General features: G+C 42.6%; 2 protein-coding genes across 7 annotated transcripts; both read right to left on the bottom strand.

Annotated features, from left to right (window-relative positions):
- Positions 1-575: 575 nt before the first annotated feature.
- On the bottom strand, positions 576-5,274 carry LOC106572448 (syntaphilin). 3 transcript variants are annotated; one of them, XM_014146640.2, is made up of 5 exons: positions 5,238-5,274; positions 3,479-3,593; positions 3,141-3,275; positions 2,632-2,782; positions 576-2,338 (listed from the first exon to the last, which is right to left on the bottom strand). In XM_014146640.2, exons 3-5 carry the CDS (start codon positions 3,232-3,234, stop codon positions 1,069-1,071), a joined length of 1,515 nt encoding a protein of 504 aa, XP_014002115.2. In that variant the 5' UTR covers positions 3,235-3,275; positions 3,479-3,593; positions 5,238-5,274; the 3' UTR covers positions 576-1,068. The 3 variants fall into 3 exon arrangements, with proteins under 3 accessions (XP_014002115.2, XP_014002113.2, XP_014002116.2); XM_014146638.2 differs by having other exon boundaries at positions 5,128-5,270; XM_014146641.2 differs by lacking the exon at positions 5,238-5,274 and adding an exon at positions 4,589-5,120.
- Positions 5,275-6,036: 762 nt separating this feature from the next.
- Positions 6,037-16,482, bottom strand: LOC106572450 (double-strand-break repair protein rad21 homolog). 4 transcript variants are annotated; one of them, XM_045695249.1, is made up of 14 exons: positions 15,986-16,478; positions 15,500-15,690; positions 15,046-15,175; positions 14,636-14,735; positions 12,359-12,462; positions 12,106-12,213; positions 11,867-11,971; positions 10,928-11,065; positions 10,471-10,700; positions 8,363-8,450; positions 8,052-8,200; positions 7,781-7,894; positions 7,135-7,212; positions 6,037-6,817 (listed from the first exon to the last, which is right to left on the bottom strand). In XM_045695249.1, the coding sequence occupies exons 2-14, from the start codon at positions 15,644-15,646 to the stop codon at positions 6,638-6,640; spliced, it is 1,671 nt and encodes a 556-aa protein (XP_045551205.1). In that variant the 5' UTR covers positions 15,647-15,690; positions 15,986-16,478; the 3' UTR covers positions 6,037-6,637. The 4 variants fall into 4 exon arrangements, with proteins under 4 accessions (XP_045551205.1, XP_014002120.1, XP_014002121.1 ...); XM_014146645.2 differs by having other exon boundaries at positions 8,058-8,200; positions 15,984-16,478; XM_014146646.2 differs by lacking the exons at positions 15,046-15,175; positions 15,986-16,478 and having other exon boundaries at positions 15,500-15,627.
- Between the last annotated feature and the right edge of the window lie 1,834 nt (positions 16,483-18,316).

Below are 18,316 nucleotides of genomic sequence, written 5' to 3' on the forward strand. Positions count from 1 at the left end.
CCACTGAATTTGAATAATTGTCAATGTAGCATTAGCGGCACAATGTGGCTCAAAAGAAGACTGGCATGGTTAATGTTTGATGACATGCAAAGCCACTACAATCTTCAAGTAGTGCAGTATAGTCCCAAAAGTGTCCAATGTTTGAAACAAATATCTAGGCTAACTATTGATCATATTCTTAATATTGTAAATTGTGAAATTTAGTAAATGCTATATATGCCTTAACAATAAATACCTAGCTGGCATGTTTTATGACTTGCACTGGCATTCAGCATTTGCATGGATAGTGACAATGCTAGTCTTATTCAGAATGTTTATCTTATCCTTGGACTATAAATAAAATGAATGAAACCAGAAGATACACTTTGGATCCCTGAAATGTAATAGATTCTCTATCTCTCGTTGTGCAAAGACGTGTATTTTTCTATCCTCTATTTTCTTGAGAAAATAAAGAATTCAAAGACATTCAACTAGAACTCCTACTCAGGTCCCTCATTCACTTAGCTCTAGAAACTAAACTAAAATGTTGCTGATGTTTCTAACAAGATGAACCATATTCACACCAATTTCAAAGACAACACTAGAAGATTTATGGAGCATACATCAAAGTCTTCAAGGTTCAAATGTAGCAAGTCTGTTTAAAGTGAGGTAATGGCAAAAGGCTGAACATTTCTCAGGGTTACATGCAATGTACAGTTGTACAGTAATGGGAGACACTGTAGACCAGTGTCAAAAAGTCCATTTAAGCAGGCTCATGCATTCCCCATCAAATCACTATTGCATTAGATTTTCTTTGATAGCAAGGCATGATTACAAATCTAACAGAAACAGGCTTGAACTATACAATTAGCCTAATTCCTGTCTGCTGTAACCAATAAACAAAATTCACAAAGGTCAACTGCAATACAATCGGATCATGTAAATCTCAAGTTCATCCTCAAATCAGACGTGGTGGGTGTAGAATAAAAAGCAATAGGAGTTTAAGTCCAAATCAAAGTCTGTATAATTGCCGTTGTGGCTGTAGCTCATAAGAGGTTGGGGTTGCATGGTTGCTAAAGAGTAAAGTTGTCAGATATTGGTCGCCCCATTCATGCTTGTGGGGTCAAGGCCCCGACCACATCCCCTGCGTCGCAGAGAGTGAAGGGCCACAGCGCAGCAACCCCGTAGCAGAGAGCCAATGTGGTAGACAGGCATGACCTCCCGCGGGGCACCATGGCACAGCCAGGCCACTGTCGGCACTACCGGCATGGCCACCGCCAACAGGTCCACCAGGAAGTATCGACTCCAGAAGTTCCGCTGGGGAGCCCCCTCCTCCCCCTCTTCCCCTTCCACAACGATTTCACCTTCAACTTCAACAGCCTCCTCCTTCTTTTCCTCCTCCACCACTGTCACGCTCCCTTGCCTCTCTGGTGAATACAATGACACAGGCTTGGGCTGGCAGGTTTGGGCCACTGTTGGCATTATTGTCATCTCCACTGGGCCATCTGGAGGCAGCGGTTGTAGGTTGTAGGAGAGCTGGGGAGGAGGGGAGGAAGACAAGAACGGTTGTTGTTCAGAGTAGGCTGTGGTGATGTCGGTTGTTGCCAGGGAGATGATGCTTAGCTCTTCTCCCCCTCCTTCCTCTGAGACCCAGGTCATGGTGGGGCTGCAGGCCTGGGATCGGACCTCCGGTTTCACATCTGTCACGGGGGCAGCAGCCGCTGCCATTGCAGCCGGGGGCTCCTCCTGGGGGAGGTGCAGGAAGAGGTGGTGATGCGGGAGGTAGGTGTGTCCGCTGCACCTGCAGCTGTTACCTAGGGAATGGCAGGAGTGGGAGACGGGCAGGACAGCCCCCCCGCCGTAGAGTCTCTCGTAGGTGGAGGAGTGTGGCATGGTGGAGGAGAAGGGGCCACGGGAGGAGCCGGCTGGGTTTTGTTCTGACAGAAGGGCTGCTTCCAGGAGCAGGTGGGTCCGTCCCCCTTCTGCCCGTGCCGCTGCACGCAGGTCAGGTCCTGGGACATTTCCATTGCGGTCCAGATGCAGGCCCAGATGCAGGCCCTCACTGCTCAGCCGGGTGTAGGTGGTGCTGCGGTTCAGAGTGCTGGCTGGGGAGCAACCACAGGAGCGGGACTTGACAGGTCTGGGTCCCTGCGGTGAAAGGTATGGCTTTTGGTTGTGGGGGGATTTTTCTGGGGTGCCGAGATTTGATCGTACTGTCTCCACGACCTCATGTAGGTGCTGAATCTCCCTGCGCGCCTCCTTTAGAGCAAGCTGGGCCTCCACACGATGACACTCCTCCTCTATCCAGTCCTCTTGCATCCGACACAGCTGGGTCCTCATCTCAGTTATCTCACTGTCCCTGAGAGAGAAGAGGAGAGAGAGGGAGGGGTTTGAGAATATGAGGGCTTCCCAAGGAAAAGTAATCAATGTGTGGTTTGCCTTGAGAGGCATGAGAAGTCTGAGATACAATCCCAGTTTCTGTAGTGAAATGGAAGACCGTTATTGATGTTGCTATTTTTGTAGTCATAGCGTGGTTACATGCAACCCAAGAGCTGGGTTGTGAATGAGACACTTCTATTGGCCATTAGATCTGAAGTATCACATTGATCAGGAACATTCTGCTTGTGTCACAACGCATCCCTCCGGACTCACCTGTGCTGCAGTATCTCAACATTCTCCCTTAGCCTGGCTCGCAGGTGTCTGATACACACCTCCTTCTGCTGCAGGGGTGTGAGGTACTGCTCTGGTGTGGGGGGGACGGATCCCATGGTTATCACTGCAGGTGGTGTGCTTCGCCTGACACCTGGGTTTGCATAGGGGTTTGAAGGAGAGTGTATAGTGATTACCAGTTATGCATCAGAGATCAATCATGAGATAAAAACTGCCATCATAACAGAGGCCGAGGAAGAGGCTAAAAGATATCAGTGGGGTCTTTCGGTTTTTAAAATAAATTATACATCTCAAGACTACATTAAATGCTTCCCCCCCCCCCCTTTTATTGCAAGGCAGATGCTGCACCTTTTTCTGGAAACATTTGCTTGGTATTCTTCTGAATCCTTTTTATTGCATGATATTTTGGGCTCAACCTAAAAAAAAAAGTTCCTAAAACAAAACAATGTTTGCTTGTGTCTTGCATATGATGTACAGATGCTGTGTCTTACCTGGGTGTGCCAGGGTATGTCCGTGCTGTAGGACTGCCCTCACTAGCCCTGCCAGGGTAAGTGTTGGTGGGGTAAGTGTTGGTATTGGAGGCATTGCTATGGGAATGGCGCCCACTGCTAGTAGCCACTGACCGCCTGTAACAGAGAGGCTATGTTAATGTTACACATTGATGAGACTCTTATCTTCAGTCACAAACATGAACAAAATCAATGGATTGCTTCCAAAAACTCACTCACTATACATGTGCTACTATATTACCCTAACATTTTCATACATCATCACTTGGGATCATCACACAGCTAAAAAAGACAATAGTGAGAGAAGGCAGCAGCAGTACCTGCGCTGACCTGCAGAGGGCTTCCGACTGGGAGGGAGTGACATGGGTGTGGACCACCACTATCGCTCTGCTGCTGGCTCCAAGATGAAGTCTAGGAAGATGGCTTACAGTTGGACTGTACAATACATAATGTACAAAGATAGAGAAAACAGAATGGATGTAGACAGGAGATAATCCATTAAAAACAAACATAGAAAAGCAATCCATTTTGTGGATGTTTCCTCTACCCACCAGATACCACTTTTTATCCCTGGGCAAGGACATAATCCTATGTTATGGTCTCAAGCTGTGTATTAAAAAAACACATTCATCATAAGATAATAAAGTATTTTGTTGGGGGGAGGGGATGTGTTGTAGGCCTACTGTTTGTTGTGGCCCTGACTGCCCTGCATGTTAGGAGCCCATTGATGTGTAAACCAGTCTGGCCATCAGGAGCCCTTCAACAGATAAAGAAGCCTTTCACAGAACAGATCAGGACAGAGACAGGGCATTCTGTGAGTCCATTGCCCATCTCACTGCTGCACAACCCATCCCTGGTAACCACAGACAGCCGGGAATAAACCAAAATCATAATATACACAGGCAAAATCCAATGAACCAAGAGCCAAAAATAACAAATAACATAACAAAACCAGACCAGTTGGTACAGAAACAGATTTTAAAAAGTGTTGTGCAAACAGGATTGCCGCATCAGCACATCTGTGGCTGACTGAGCTGAGCAGCCTAGCTCAAACAATAATAGAGCAAAAAAGTATGATCAAAGAGAAAATCCCTGCTGAGCACAAAGCAGCTCAGAGATACAAAGACATGGTATGTCTATGATATGCCATGTGAAATGTTTGTCTACTGTCACTGTGCCAATGGGACATTTGAGGACACAGTACAATTGATCAATACAGGAAAGCATGGCAGAGCCAGGGATCACAACTAGGCCTACCCTACAGTGGATAATATAGAGCCACTGCACAACAGGTGGTGGGTCAAGCAATGTACTTCTTATGTAATTGTGAGCAGCATCAGACGGCATAACTGGGTTGTAGGATGAGGGTGAATTAACGGAAATAAGGTTTAATGTTGGCTGACAATTTGATTCACATTAATGCCACCTACCTCGGTTTCTGTGAAATTACTGAATAAGGTTGAGCACGGTGCTTTACGTCATCTGTACAATGCAGAAGGGCAAGGAGCGCTGTACAGGTTTTTCGCTCATGAACAAACTGAATATTGCCACTACAATTGGCAATATTTTAATCAATGTCTTATTTTCCTATAGACGGCGTGCGCTGTTGATGGACAAGACGCAGAAAGCCATTAGCACAAAAAATATCAGTTGCATCTCCGTGCGTCACTACGAGACATTGACATTATAGAAAACAACTACTATACCATAGATTATATGCCAGTGCAAATCTAAAAGCAAAATCCTACCAGCCAACATCACTTTCCGGTGAACCCAAACATTCCATCCAACGTTTGGAATCTTCGGGACGAGGCAGAAATAGGTGACAAACGAATTTAGCCCTGGCTGTGCCCTACATAGGCTACTGGGATTCAATACACCAGCCTCCTTTCTGATGCAGCGATTACCTGACTCTGTGATCTCTGACATAGCAGTACACTAACAAGATTATATGATTCCCAACATTTACCATTTTTGCGCAGGCCGATAAATATTCCTACATCGTGGAGTAGAAAATGTCCCCGCTGGACTTGTGTATAGATGCCTGAGAACCGTCACCAGTGTCATGTAGATGGTTACCGTGCTGCTGATGAGAGTCCATGCCGGGAGCCACCTGTGTGAAACTAGCCACAATAGCAGAATTTGCTGTTCGCCTTCAAAATAAAAGGTCCCCATTGTGATTCAAACTAATAACAATAGTGGAATCATGCAATAATTGCACTAGATAATGCTAAACAAGGTCGGAATGTTATTATATAAATTCAACAAGACAATAATTAAAAATACTCAGTGACATCCAAGGATTACAATTCTGAAGTTTACACAAATAGCGTCATAGCTCATACTAAGGAACTTTAAATGTGGGAAATCACCTCAATACTCAGCCTATTGTAAGTAATGAACATTCATATTGCAGTGTACAGCCTTACCTATGGCTCTTCAGTCCATGAAATGGGGTATCAGCCTTTTATTTTGAAGGTGAACCACAAATTCCACGATTGTGGCTAATCCTTATTGTGGCTAGCTTCGCACACGTCCGAGAACATACGAAGATATTTTGGTAGTTACGTACAATGCATCGGATTCTCTTAAAGACACAATGAATCATGGCGCATCATTCAAAATGATCTAACACCATCAGACCATCTGGGGATGGTCTGATGGTAGTATCTTGCCAACATGTTTATTTACAAAGGGCATGGGTGTTTGGAACCAAAAATGTATCAGGCCAGGGCAATAGTGTTGTATGTAGATGTGTAATTTTGAAATAGATTCATTAAAATCCTTGCCATTGTATCCTCATGACTTAAAAGTATTAGCTCAACATCCTTCTATGGTGAACTTGCACTTCTTTTAATTGAGACTTTATATACATACTTTACAAACATTGAAGGCTGCTCATACATTTCATTGAATAAGATTCACTGTTATACTTACAGATCATTAAGAATAAAAACAATTGCTTAATTAAAAACACTGAACTAAAACTACCCTTATTAAATTACTGAAATTGGTAAATCTAACAAATCCTAGTCTGTCGGCATAATGAACAATAACACAACCATCTTATTCAAACAAGTAAAGTAAACCTAAAGCTCCTGTACAAAACAACAACAGAACATTCCAAAACCTTTACTCTGACCCAATGAGACAAATCAGATGTTAACCCTGTCCAAATTATGTCTTGTAGCAGGCCCTGCTTTCTCACAAAGGGAGTGACTTGGGTCTGGGTCCTGGGAGATACATAGAGGTGACATAACTATCTCAATAGTGCTGGATATCACAACCCAGTTTGATAAATATTATCCAAATAATATTTATTGGTGTAATCAGTTCTTAATTAGTGTCCATGTTATGAGATGCTACCCTCCTAAGGTCCACGTATGATGAGGGTGTCTAGACCGCTAGAGTTTTGTGCAGTTGTTGACAGATAACAGTGAGTCTATGAACAAGGCACAATTAGCAGGCGTCTTCGCCTCTTAGAACCTGAGTCCAGGTGTGGCTATAATGTCAGCGTAAGGCTCACTCTGGTGCAGGTCCAGGGCCTGCTGTTTCTTCAGCACCAGGAGGCAAAAGAAGGTAGCCGAGGTCTGGGAGCGACTGTTCCTCTCACACAGCGTCTGCAGGCTGAACATGGTGTTGCTTCTGCTGCTCTGAATCTGTTTAGGGATGTCATCAGAACAACATAGAAAAATCTGAATTTTGTTTATAGGGGATAGGTCAGTTACGGATTGATTATATAAAGGATAAATGTCAGAAAAGCAGGGAAAATCCCATCCCAGTTTGTTATAACACAACACACAATCACACATTGCAGCCATTTCATTTCCACCGACTGTTCCCTAATCATGCCCTTTAGTCTTTTAAATCCGTCATCTGTGACTTGGTGGATTTCTGGGTCTGATTGTAATCAAGCTAGCAAGCTGACAAAGGGTAAGAATGGATGCCCTGCTGCATAGGGGTACTGAGTTCTTACTTTGAGAGCGTTTAGTAGTTTCTGTGCTCGGCTGGTCATCCTCCTCTCCTCAAAGTCATCCTGGCTGTCCACCATAGACTGTAGTTTGGTATAACAACACATTACAGAGTGTACCGTAGTACATCACACCACACCATTTTTTTTACCCATTTTTCATGATATCCAATTGGTAGTTACAGTATTGTCCCATCACTGTAACTCCCCTACAGACTCCAGAGAGGCGAAGGTCGAGAGCCATGCGTCCTCCGAAACACGACCCTGCCAAGCCGCACTGCTTCTTGACACACTGTTCGCTTCACCCAGAGGACAGCTGCACCAATGTGTCAGAGGAAACACTGTCCAGCTGGCAACCGAGGTCAGCTTGCAGGCGCCCGGCCCACCACAAGGAGTCGCTAGAGCGTGATGGGACAAGGAAATCCCGGCCGGCCAAACCCTCCCATAACCCGGACACCGCTGGGCCAATTGTGCGCCGCCTCATGGGTCTCCCGGTCACGGCTGGCTGTGACACAGCCAGGGATCGAACCCGGGTCTGTAGTAACGCCTTAGAACGCTACACCAATCAGGAGGCCCCGTTTGTGCTTTTCTGTGTGTAAGCGTGCGTGTATGTGTGTATTTCTGTGTGTGTATTCAATGCATGTGAATGAACCTGTGTGTTCCGTGTCACATTCGATGGAGTTTCCCTCTCCATTCCAGAAGGATGAACATGCATGGAATCCTCCGAAGGAAGCTCAGGGTGAGAAACCTCAAATCTACTCTCATCCTGAGAGACAAGAAAAAGAGAGAAAAGGAGAAAGGGGGAACAAGGAATGTTGTCAGAAAAAGTTATAGACAATGGGAAAACCTGGTTGAAAAAAGGTTATATAAACACTTTTTAATGGTGAAAAAAGCATATCTGGTGTTCATGTTGAACTCTTTACATGTACTTCGTCCCAGACGTCCTCAGGTGGGTTGTCAGTCCCATGGTGGTGCAGAGGAGTGAGCTCCACATTGTGTCCCATTCTCTCAGGATCCATAGTCTCATGCAGGACACTGAGCTCACTGGGCAGGTCGCTCACATCGCTTTCCACTGTATACACACATATAAAATTAATAAACCCAAATAGGAAACATAACAGTTCAAAGGTAATGTGAAATTCAATTCTCCCAATTTCATGAAATGTAGTGACTTGTATTCTCAGACGATCATTTCTATAACATGGTGTTGCTCTGTGTGAATATGACCTCCTACCCTCATGTCTCTCCTGTCTCATCTCTTCACGGTCATCTTCATTGCCCACTCGATCTGTTTCCCCCCGAAACACATCACTGGAATAGAGCTGCAGAGGCAGAATGGGGGCAGTTGTTGAAACAAAATGCACTGCTGCTATACATCACTGGTTACAGATGTGAACTCAATTTCCTCACTTAAGTATGGAATCCAACATTTATATATTGAAGGCTTGACTTAAGTGGAACAACATTCTTAAGCTAAACTTGTACTTTTTTAGTGTAACACATGACATAGGAAGGCCAAGAAGATCATCAGGGACCTCAGCCACCCGAGCCACAGCCTGTTCACCCCGTTACTATCCAGAAGGTGAGGTCAGTACAGGTGCATCAAAGCTGGGACCGAGACTGAAAAAAAGCTTCTACCTCAAGGTCATCAGACTGTTAAATAGTCACCACTAGCCGGCGTTCGCCTAGTACCCTGCCCTGAACTTTAGTCGCTGTCACTAGCAGGCTACCACCGGGTTACTCTACCCTTCACCTTAGAGGCTGCTGCCCTATGTACATAGTCATGGAACACTGGTTACTTTATAATGTTTACATACTGTTTTACCCACTCCATACAGTTGAAGTCGGAACTTCACATACACTTAGGTTGGAGTCATTAAAACTAGTTTTTCAACCACTCCCACAAATGTCTTGTTAACAAACTATAGTTTTGGCAAGTCGGTTAGGACATCAACTTTGTGCATGACACAAGTAATTTTTCCAATAATTGTTTACAGACACATTATTTCACTTAAAATTCACTGTATCACAATACCAGTGGGTCAGAAGTTTACATACAGTAAGTTGACTGTGCCTACTTGGAAAAGTACAGAAACTGAAACCTACTAATTGGAAAAGTACAGAAAATTATGTCATGGCTTTAGAAGCTTCTGATAGGCTAATTGACATAATTTGAGTCAATTGGAGGTGTACTTGTGGATGTATTTCAAGGCCTACCTTCAAACTCAGTGCCTCTTTGCTTGACATCATGGGAAAATCAAAATAAATCAGCCAAGACCTCAGAAAAAAAATTGTAGACCTCCACAAGTCTGGTTCATGCTTGGGAGCAATTTTCAAATGCCTGAAGGTACCACGTTCATCTGTACAAACAACAGTACGCAAGTATAAACACCATGGGACCACACAACCGTCATACCGCTCAGGAAGGAGACGCGTTCTGTCTCCTAGAAATGAACGTACTTTGGTGCGAAAAGTGCAAATCAATTCCAGAACAACAGCAAAGAACCTTGTGAAGATGCTGGAGGAAACAGGTACAAAAGTATCTATATCCACAGTAAAACGAGTCCTATATCGACATAACCTGAAAGGCCGCTCAACAAAGAAGAAGCCACTGCTCCAAAACCGCCATAAAAAAGCCAGACTACGGTTTGCAACTGCACATGGGGACAAAGATCAGATTTTTTAATCGTCTTAATATTTATATATTTCTTAATTCCATTCTTTTACTTTTTAGATGTGTGTATATTGTTGTGTATTGTTAGATATTACTGTCACGTCCTGACCAGTATAAGGTTAATTGGTATTGTAGTTTGGTCAGGACGTGGCAGAGGGTATTCGTTTTATGTGGTTCGGGGTGGTGTGTTTTGTTGAAGGGGCATTTGGTTTAAGTATTCCGGAGTTTTTTGGGCACTGTTTGGTTTTCAGGTATTCTATGATTTTGTCTAGTATGTCTGTTTCTATGTTTGGTTAATTGGGGTTGGGACTCTCAGTTGAAGGCAGGTGTTGTCTATCTGCCTTTGATTGAGAGTCCCATATATGAGGGTGTGTTTGTGTTTGTTATTTGTGGGTGATTATTCTGTGTTTAGCCTTGTGCCTTACCAGACTGGTTTTTGTCGTTCGTTCTTTGTTATTTTGGTGTTCATTTTGTATTTATTAAAAAACAAGATGAGCATACACATACCTGCTGCGTTTTGGTCCATTTCTACCGACGACAAGCGTGACAATTACTGCACTGTTGGAGCTATGAATGCAAGCTGCTAAATATGTGTTTGCAACCAATTTGATTAAAGGTAAATATATCAACCTATGATGGGACATATGTTGATTTCACACCCTGCTTACCTGTTGAAGGTGTGGATGAATGACAGGGGCACAGAGGTGACTGAAGAGCCTGTCCACCCCACCACTCTCTTTCCATTGCATGAGTTGGTGGGTGGGTGGGGCTAAGTCCAGTGGGGCAGTGAGATCTGAATAGTCAGTGAGCTGCTCCCTGACGGCCTGGTTGGACAGCTCCTTGGCCTGGTCCACCACCAGTCTCCTTCTCCTCTTCCCCTTCTTCCTCTTTAAGGTCGCTAAGGACAAACAAGGTTTAACTCCAATGGCTTACCTTACCTGTGCTTTTCACACTTCGGAGTTTCCACCACAGATAATTAAGAAGGTAATGTGTTACTTATGGCTTTGATATATGATATAGGTTGTGTCCAGTTAGATAATTGTGTTTGAGGGACAGTAAGTGTGCTTTGGAGAATGGCCTTGTTGTGGTGTCAAGATGTTGCTTGTTAGGCAGGTAAATATTTACGGGTCACAGCGACAGGCTCCAGAGCGAAGCCCTCCTCCTCATTGACCAACAGAGTCGTCTCATTCAGGACAGGGGTTGTCTCATTCAGGACAGGGCGATCCTCCTCCATGGGTACAGATGTAGGAGAGTCTGGACGACCTGCAATGCAGGGTTGTGGAATGAAGGGCATTCTGTCTCAGTCTACTATTGTGATAACATAAAGTAGACACGGACAGAATACAATGGATTCATATTTCACTGTATAACGTAATAATGATAAAGCACCCAATTTTGGGAAAAGTTTAAACAACGGAAAAATCCAATTTACTCCCTGCAAATTTTACAGCAAAGTGGAATTAGCACATGAATAATGAAATTATAATTTTCCAGTATGCGTTGCCTCTTGCTGTGAGAGAGGGTGCTGCAATGCTTGAACAAAGTATAACCACAGAGATTCTAAACCCAGAGACGCAACATCGTGAGACTTCTGGGAACACCTCCGGGAACGCTGGTGAAACAGACCAAGCAGACCAGGCTGGGGTTTGAGAAGTCAATGAGCGAAGTGAAAAATTATTCCTTAGTTGTAAATTTTCCTCCAACTCAAAAAGCCACAACCTAGATTAGAGCCAATGTCTTAAGTAGTTGAAAACGTTATTACTCCAACCTCGTTAAAGTAGCAAACTGACACGTTTTCTCGCGCAGTACGGCGCAAGCCGATTGTTAGACCCGGTGACGTGTTTCTGCACATGAGCTTAGCTAGCCAACATCGCCATTACATCGCCTACAAGCGCTACCGGGGATATCTATTGGAGAAGCAGTTTCTGCTTATCTTCATACTGTACTGTCTTTGGTAGTCTCATACAGATGTAGACGCCTTCATACCAATCTACAATTACACTGAATATTTAGACAGGGTATAAAGTTTCCTAAAAGACTACCAAAATAAACACAAAAAATTACCTTCTTGGTTAATGTTTGTGGGAGCAATCTCTGGCATCACATTTTGTGGTTCGGCTGGGAAAAGGTCCGTCAAAAAAGCATTCTCACTGGAACTGGCCATGAAGTCTATTCAGGATTTGGAAAAGGGTTTGAGACATTGCATAGGTTTGCCTTTGAAAGATTCTTGATGTGTTCAGATTTGCAACAGATATGTTATCTTCAAGTGAATCTGCTGCTAAAAATCCAGGTCGGGACATTACCCAAGATGTCAATGCCTTTGTCCTCGTCGCCAAAAGCATCTCCGTGCTGGGCCAGGCTTAGGAAACTCACATCTAACATGCCCCCTTGGTGAGACTGGGTCTCATCACCTACAAATATTAGACACAGAGTAAATCAGAGTAAGTTACTGACAGCAATGTGAGTGAAGGAGAGAAAGGTGGCCTATGGTGAGAAGGAAAATAACATTGAAAGAGACACAGGCAGGCACTGTAGAGTAGCAACCCTAACCCTTACCAAAGTCATCAAATGTGAGAAAGCTATTTCCAAAATCCTCTTTGAGGGTGATGTCCTCTGTTCGGCACTGATTCAGTGAAAAATGGTCCACAACACCTATGGCACTAGGGTCAGAGAGGGGAGAGAAAATAAATTACTTTTCGATATAAACATCACAAATACTGCTACGTGAAGCTTCCACACCCCCATGATCTATTGAAACTAGGGATGCACGATATATCGGTGAACATATCTGCCGATGTCTAGTTCAAAGCCGATGTGCAAAACTGATGTCAAAGCTGACGTGCATACCTATATAAAGTAAGTACTAATGACGCCACGTAAAATTTTGCGCTACACGTGCAAAAAAGCATTCCTAACCTAGCCCACAATGTCTGCTGTGTGGATCGATCAGTCAACAAGTCGAGCAGTTATTACGAAAGAGTAAGACATTTTCAACAAGACAACTCAAAGGCGAAGTCCATTAAAGCCAAGATAATGGAATTCATTGCCCTTGACAATCAACTGTTCTCTGTCGTGGGTGATGTTGGCTTTTGCCGACTGGTTGAGCACCGGTACACAATACCAAGTGCGCTATTTTTCAGATGTTGCCCGTTGCCCTATTGGAGTTACACAGTAATAGCATCACTGCTATTAGCTTCACGACAAACTGTCATTATGGAACGCCGTTTGGGTCTTTTGAGTGTCAAAAAAGATACAGTAGCACTGTCAAAGCTGTACAACTAACCGCAAAGTCCACTATTGTGGCCACCAGCATTAATGCAGCTGGTGGCCACACCAGATACTGACTGTTACTTTTGATTTTGACCACCCCTTTGTTCAGGGATACATTATTCCATTTCTGTAGTCACATGTATGTGGAACTTGTTCAGTATATGTCTCAGTTGTTGAATCTTGTTATGTTCATACAAATATTTACACATGTTAAGTTTGCTGGAAATAAATGCAGTTGACAGTGAGAGGACATTCCTTTTTTTGTTGAGTTTAGCAAGCCAGCTACTTAACCTTGTTGCCCAAAGCTAACGTTATAAGCAGCCAGCTAGCTTCATCTGGCTAGTGAGGCTGACCGGGTTATGTGTTGTGAAGCTAGCCACAATAAGGATCAGGCACAATAGTGGAATTTGCGGTTTTCCTTCAAAATAAAAGTATGTCATTGACAGTGATGCAAAGGAATACAAATAGTAGAATTATACCATACTTTTATTTTGAAGACTAACCGCAAAGTCCACTATTGTGGCAAATCCTTATTGTGGCTAGCTTCACATTGATGGGTCCGACCACCATTAATCAAATAAGAATTGTCTTTTATAAATTAGGATTATTTTAGATGATGACACCTAGCTATATAGGTAGCTAGCTAACTATAGCTACTGAAACAGATTATGTAGTTTTGCTATGTTTTTGGCGAAGAACATTGTTTGCATCCATGAGCTAGTTTTTTTTTATGACCAGCACTGTAGGTGCGCGAGACAACTTAACCAGCATCATAGCATACGTATTGACGAATCGTTGGGACATATGAAATACGGGTGATAGTGTAATCAATGTGTAATAACTATGTAAAAAATGTATGAAAGCGTTAAATGATTATGTGATGTGCAATCATATTCAGGTCCTGATTGGTCAACAAGTGTTATTTGACACGCAAAGACCCAGACGGCGTTCCATAGAAATCCTGGTTGAGAATGAAACAGCTGAACGAATTAACAACGAAACAGCACAGCAAGTAAGTGAAATAAATAGGTTTTGATTATGTTTTACTGGTAATGGGGACATACGTAAATGGCAACAAAATAACTTTTTGGTCAATGTGGTGTGTGTAACCTTTATTTAACTAGGCAAGTCAGTTAAGAACAAATTCTTATTTACAATGACAGCCTACCCCGGCAAAACCCGGATGAAGCTGGGCCAATTGTGCGCCGCCCTATGGGACTCCCATTCACAGCAGGATATGATAAAGTCTGGATTCGAACCAGGGACTGTGGTGACGCCTCTTGCACTGAGATGCAGTGCCTTAGACCGCTGCGTCCATGTGTGTGTGTTAACTATTTAACTGTACTAGATTGCTTAAAAGGCTGCTAAAAAGAAAATGTATATCGGTATCAGGTTTTTTGGCAAGGAAAATATTAGATATCGGTATCGGGCAAAAATGTAATATCGGTGCATCACTAATTGAAACACTGACACTAGCCTTATTGGGGTAGGGCCTATTTGGAGCATACATTTTGGTTTTGAATGTGAGTGAGTTAAATGAGAGAGAAAGGAAAACAAAAGTACTTTGTGTCTGGTAGCTGGGTATCGAAGTCAGTGAAATCCTCCATCAACGTGATGGCTTTAAGTGTGGCCTCCAGTCCTTCAACAGGCATGTCAGTCTGTCCTAATGGTGACGGAAATAAATGTATAATTTTATACAAGACTTCAACTGATATATGTTTCCAATTATCAGAATAACATGGAGATCCTGTCTTTAAAATGCAGGGTTCTACCCAAAGCATGTAAGAGGGCTGCTGTGCCACCTTGTGCACTGGCTGCAGCACTATGTAAAAAAAAGTAAAAATGATTTTTTTGTTAAATATATATATTATCATTTAAGGCTAAGCACCAGACCCTAATATGGTATATTTTGCTCTAGATTGCAGCACCTTGAAATGTTGACATTGACAACGCAAAAAGGATGCTTGGCTAACCTGGTCTGAAGGCTACTTTAATTTTGACAACAGCGTCATTGCAGTCAGCAAGCAGATATTTGGCTTTTCTGAAGTATATCCTCACTACTCCCAGGAGTAGGTGGCCAAAAGTCCGCAAGCCGATATTTGTCTTGAGATGATTGCACACAAGCACAGAGACATAAAAACAGACAGAGGGGCAAGCCTAAATCGGGCTATATCATAGATTATAAATGATGTGCTCATTGTGTGGCTACAGGTATGTGGAGAGCTGTATCAGAAACTATTTCATATACTTTGAGACATATATAGCTATGACACGAAAACGAAACCTGAAAGACAAGGTATTATTCATTGGATAATGGAGTAAGTTACTGTAGACAAAAATAACATGGTGAGCTAACTCAGCCAGATGCAAATACATTTTATCTCCCTGTTTATATATTTTGGAAGACAAAACAAAGTGTACTGTTACCTGTGGGGAGATTATGTGTTTGATGGTGCTCTCCAAATTGCATTCAAACACATGAGTTCTGGTGATTTTGCGCTCCCAATGAGCTGCTAGCCAGATTTTGGCCAGAGGTCCGCGTTTGGAAGTGAAGAGCTGAGTGTAGAACATCATGGTCAAAGCCTTGGTGGTCTATCTGGTCCTCACTGTTGATATTGCTGCGGGTTTGGTTTGATAATACAATACATGTGGTTCATTTTATATGGGATACGGTACAATTCACTTGCAAAATATTTGTTTAACAAGCATTAGCTAGCTAATGTTACTGTAGCTCATGGTATGAAAACGAGCCTCGTTATCGAAAGCGTCGTTGACAACTGGAGCTAAACTCTGACCTGGCTAGCTACCTTCGTTTACATGTGTCCCTAATACTAACTAGATGGAGAAATGTAAAATGTCTAAATAATTTTACCATCCTTTTCCAAATAAAATAGAATAATTTGATACTCACACGTTTAAATCCAAAATAAGTGTTTTGAAGGCGGTGACAGATTGAAAAACTAGTAATGGCGCGAGATTAACAATATTAACTCACATTACCCGCGTATTTGGGACCAACATGGCACGAGAGTGGAGCAGCCTGTCTCGAGCAAAGTGATAGCTACCAATTTAGTTACATCGTGTGGTTTTAGTCTAACCGGGTGACATGCGTGAGGTTTAAACGTTTTTATGCAACAGTTTTGATTGTAACCATAAAAAAAGTAATCTCTGAAGTAAAACTTGTCAATTTGAACAGATCATGTTTCGTTATCCCGAAATTGCGTGTGAGGGCTAGAGCATGCCAGCGCCAACTAAAAAGTTGGAAGTTGCTCAACCCTAAAACGAATACAAACTATTTTATTATGACATCCAAAGTTTTAGGAAGTTCATTGATTAACTACAGTAACTAGCTAAATTGAACCATAATTGTTTTGGCATGTGATGTTCATTTAAACGTATTCTCTCCAGTGTGCTTCCTGTTATAACCAGCTGGGGACACTGTTACTCTCTTGCCTCGGTAAGTCCTAGACTTTCTGTTTCCTGTCACTTATAATGATACCTATTTAGTAGTGTTCTCGTCTAGGCCGTAGAAACTGTATTGTTTCTTAATTTGACTTCATTGAAATATATCTCCCTCTACTACTATTTCAGTACCTTAAAAGCAAATGAAATAGCATTAACGACTCACTGAGGTACTCAAATAAGCCCCTAAAAAAGAATATTATCTGAAGAAGTCCAAGCCATCCGTCAAGTGAGCAGGACAACCCTTACTACTGACATACTAATTACATAACTGACATTTGTATAAATACAAGGCGAAATGGAATTACTAATTTACACGCACACAAACACACACACCAACTCCAGCGTACACACACACACACACACACACACACCACACACCAGAGCAGAAATGCCCCCCAGTATCTTCTGAGGCGTTGACAGCAGGCTGAGAAATAAACACGGCAAAATACATTTGCATTGTGCGCTGACTGTGTGCCATGAGCAGTCGGAAGCTCTGGAACAGCTGGTGTAGCAAAACGATCCAAACCCCACGACCCACTATAATCACTTGAGGGTTTCATCAGAGGGAGAGCGTAGAGAGGGGATGATAAAGGGAGATGGGAGGAAAATGAAAGAGCAGTTGTGAGAGGGGGTGAACAGTGATGAGGGAAGGGAGTGAAAGGGATGAACGGCTTGAATGGTGCACTGCAGTTCATTTTGAAACAAATGGCAAATAGTCAGATTAATCATCAGCTTGTATTTAATGAGTAGCACGGTATTTTACAAAGACAGCGTGACTGTCTGTTTTGCATGTTTTTAATTTCCACTTCGTTTAATACTTTTTACTGTACTAATGTAAGAATTTTAACAGTGGTGAAGCTTGTCCAGTATGTAGGCATGACAAAAAATGACCTAATCAGATGTTGAGCTTCACTGCATGTTAGAGTTACATCTGTTTATTATGTAACTGCTTTCACTGTGAACCACTCATTATTATTTAGCCTGTCAGCTTTGATAAAGTCAGTGGGGTTGTTGTTGTAGGCCTTAAGAAACACAACTATGCGGGCCACTCATATAGAATTAGCACTTTTCGTACAAAATGCAAATTCCTGTTCACTCTGATTCATCTCAGATCAAACAAGTGGAAAAATGAGGTGACTGCAGCCGAGATTTCATGTCCTGCGCACCATCACCGCAACCCCTTTTTGAGAGAATGGAGATTTCTGACTGATTAGCTAGATTGACTGCTCATAAAATACTCCTCACAAAACTCTGTATGCCAACACACAGTCAAACCACCTGACAGAATAATTTGTTTTATGTTTATTTAATTTTAGGATTCACAGACTTTCCCCTCCCCCCAATATATATATATTATCTGCATTTAGCAGGCATATGTTATAAATTCTATCAAAAGGAACATATTTTGCAAGTTGTGAATTGATGTTCCATAGCAATACTTTTCCACATATCCTTGATGTTGTGCCAGAATAACTTGAGTTGCATCACAACTGCCTGAATAATATTGGAATTATCTGAAACAGAAGTTCTCAGAGATTCTGTTGGTTCCACTCTTTGGATCTGCTCAACAGATAATGCCAAAGGCAATTAAGGTAAAGGTCATCAACCTGGAACCATGCTAACAGGAAAATTAAATATTCAGTCACAGTTTGTTGCGTCCAACTGTCCATGTTGTTGATACAGGTTTGTTGTTCTGAATGACACAGAGACTAATATGACCTTAAAAACAGAAATGATGGTTTATCTAATGTCATTACAGACTTCTGATATACTGCAAAT

This window comes from Salmo salar, chromosome ssa15 (assembly GCF_905237065.1).
Source record: "Salmo salar chromosome ssa15, Ssal_v3.1, whole genome shotgun sequence".
In the NCBI taxonomy this organism is placed as follows: Eukaryota; Metazoa; Chordata; class Actinopteri; order Salmoniformes; family Salmonidae; genus Salmo; species Salmo salar.

What these genes read in the sequence shown, in the direction of transcription:
- LOC106572448 (XM_014146640.2), bottom strand. Translation starts at nt 3,234, where the DNA reads ATGCCTCCAATACCAACACTTACCCCACCAACACTTACCCTGGCAGGG. An exon ending in ACATACCCTGGCACACCCAG is followed by an intron (nt 2,783 to 3,140) that starts GTAAGACACAGC and finishes ATGCAAACCCAG; the next exon opens with GTGTCAGGCGAAGCACACCA. An exon ending in GTTGAGATACTGCAGCACAG is followed by an intron (nt 2,339 to 2,631) that starts GTGAGTCCGGAG and finishes CTTCTCTCTCAG; the next exon opens with GGACAGTGAGATAACTGAGA.
- LOC106572450 (XM_045695249.1), bottom strand. Translation starts at nt 15,646, where the DNA reads ATGATGTTCTACACTCAGCTCTTCACTTCCAAACGCGGACCTCTGGCC. An exon ending in AACACATAATCTCCCCACAG is followed by an intron (nt 15,176 to 15,499) that starts GTAACAGTACAC and finishes AATCATCTCAAG; the next exon opens with ACAAATATCGGCTTGCGGAC. An exon ending in ACGTCTGGGACGAAGTACAT is followed by an intron (nt 7,895 to 8,051) that starts GTAAAGAGTTCA and finishes CTTGTCTCTCAG; the next exon opens with GATGAGAGTAGATTTGAGGT.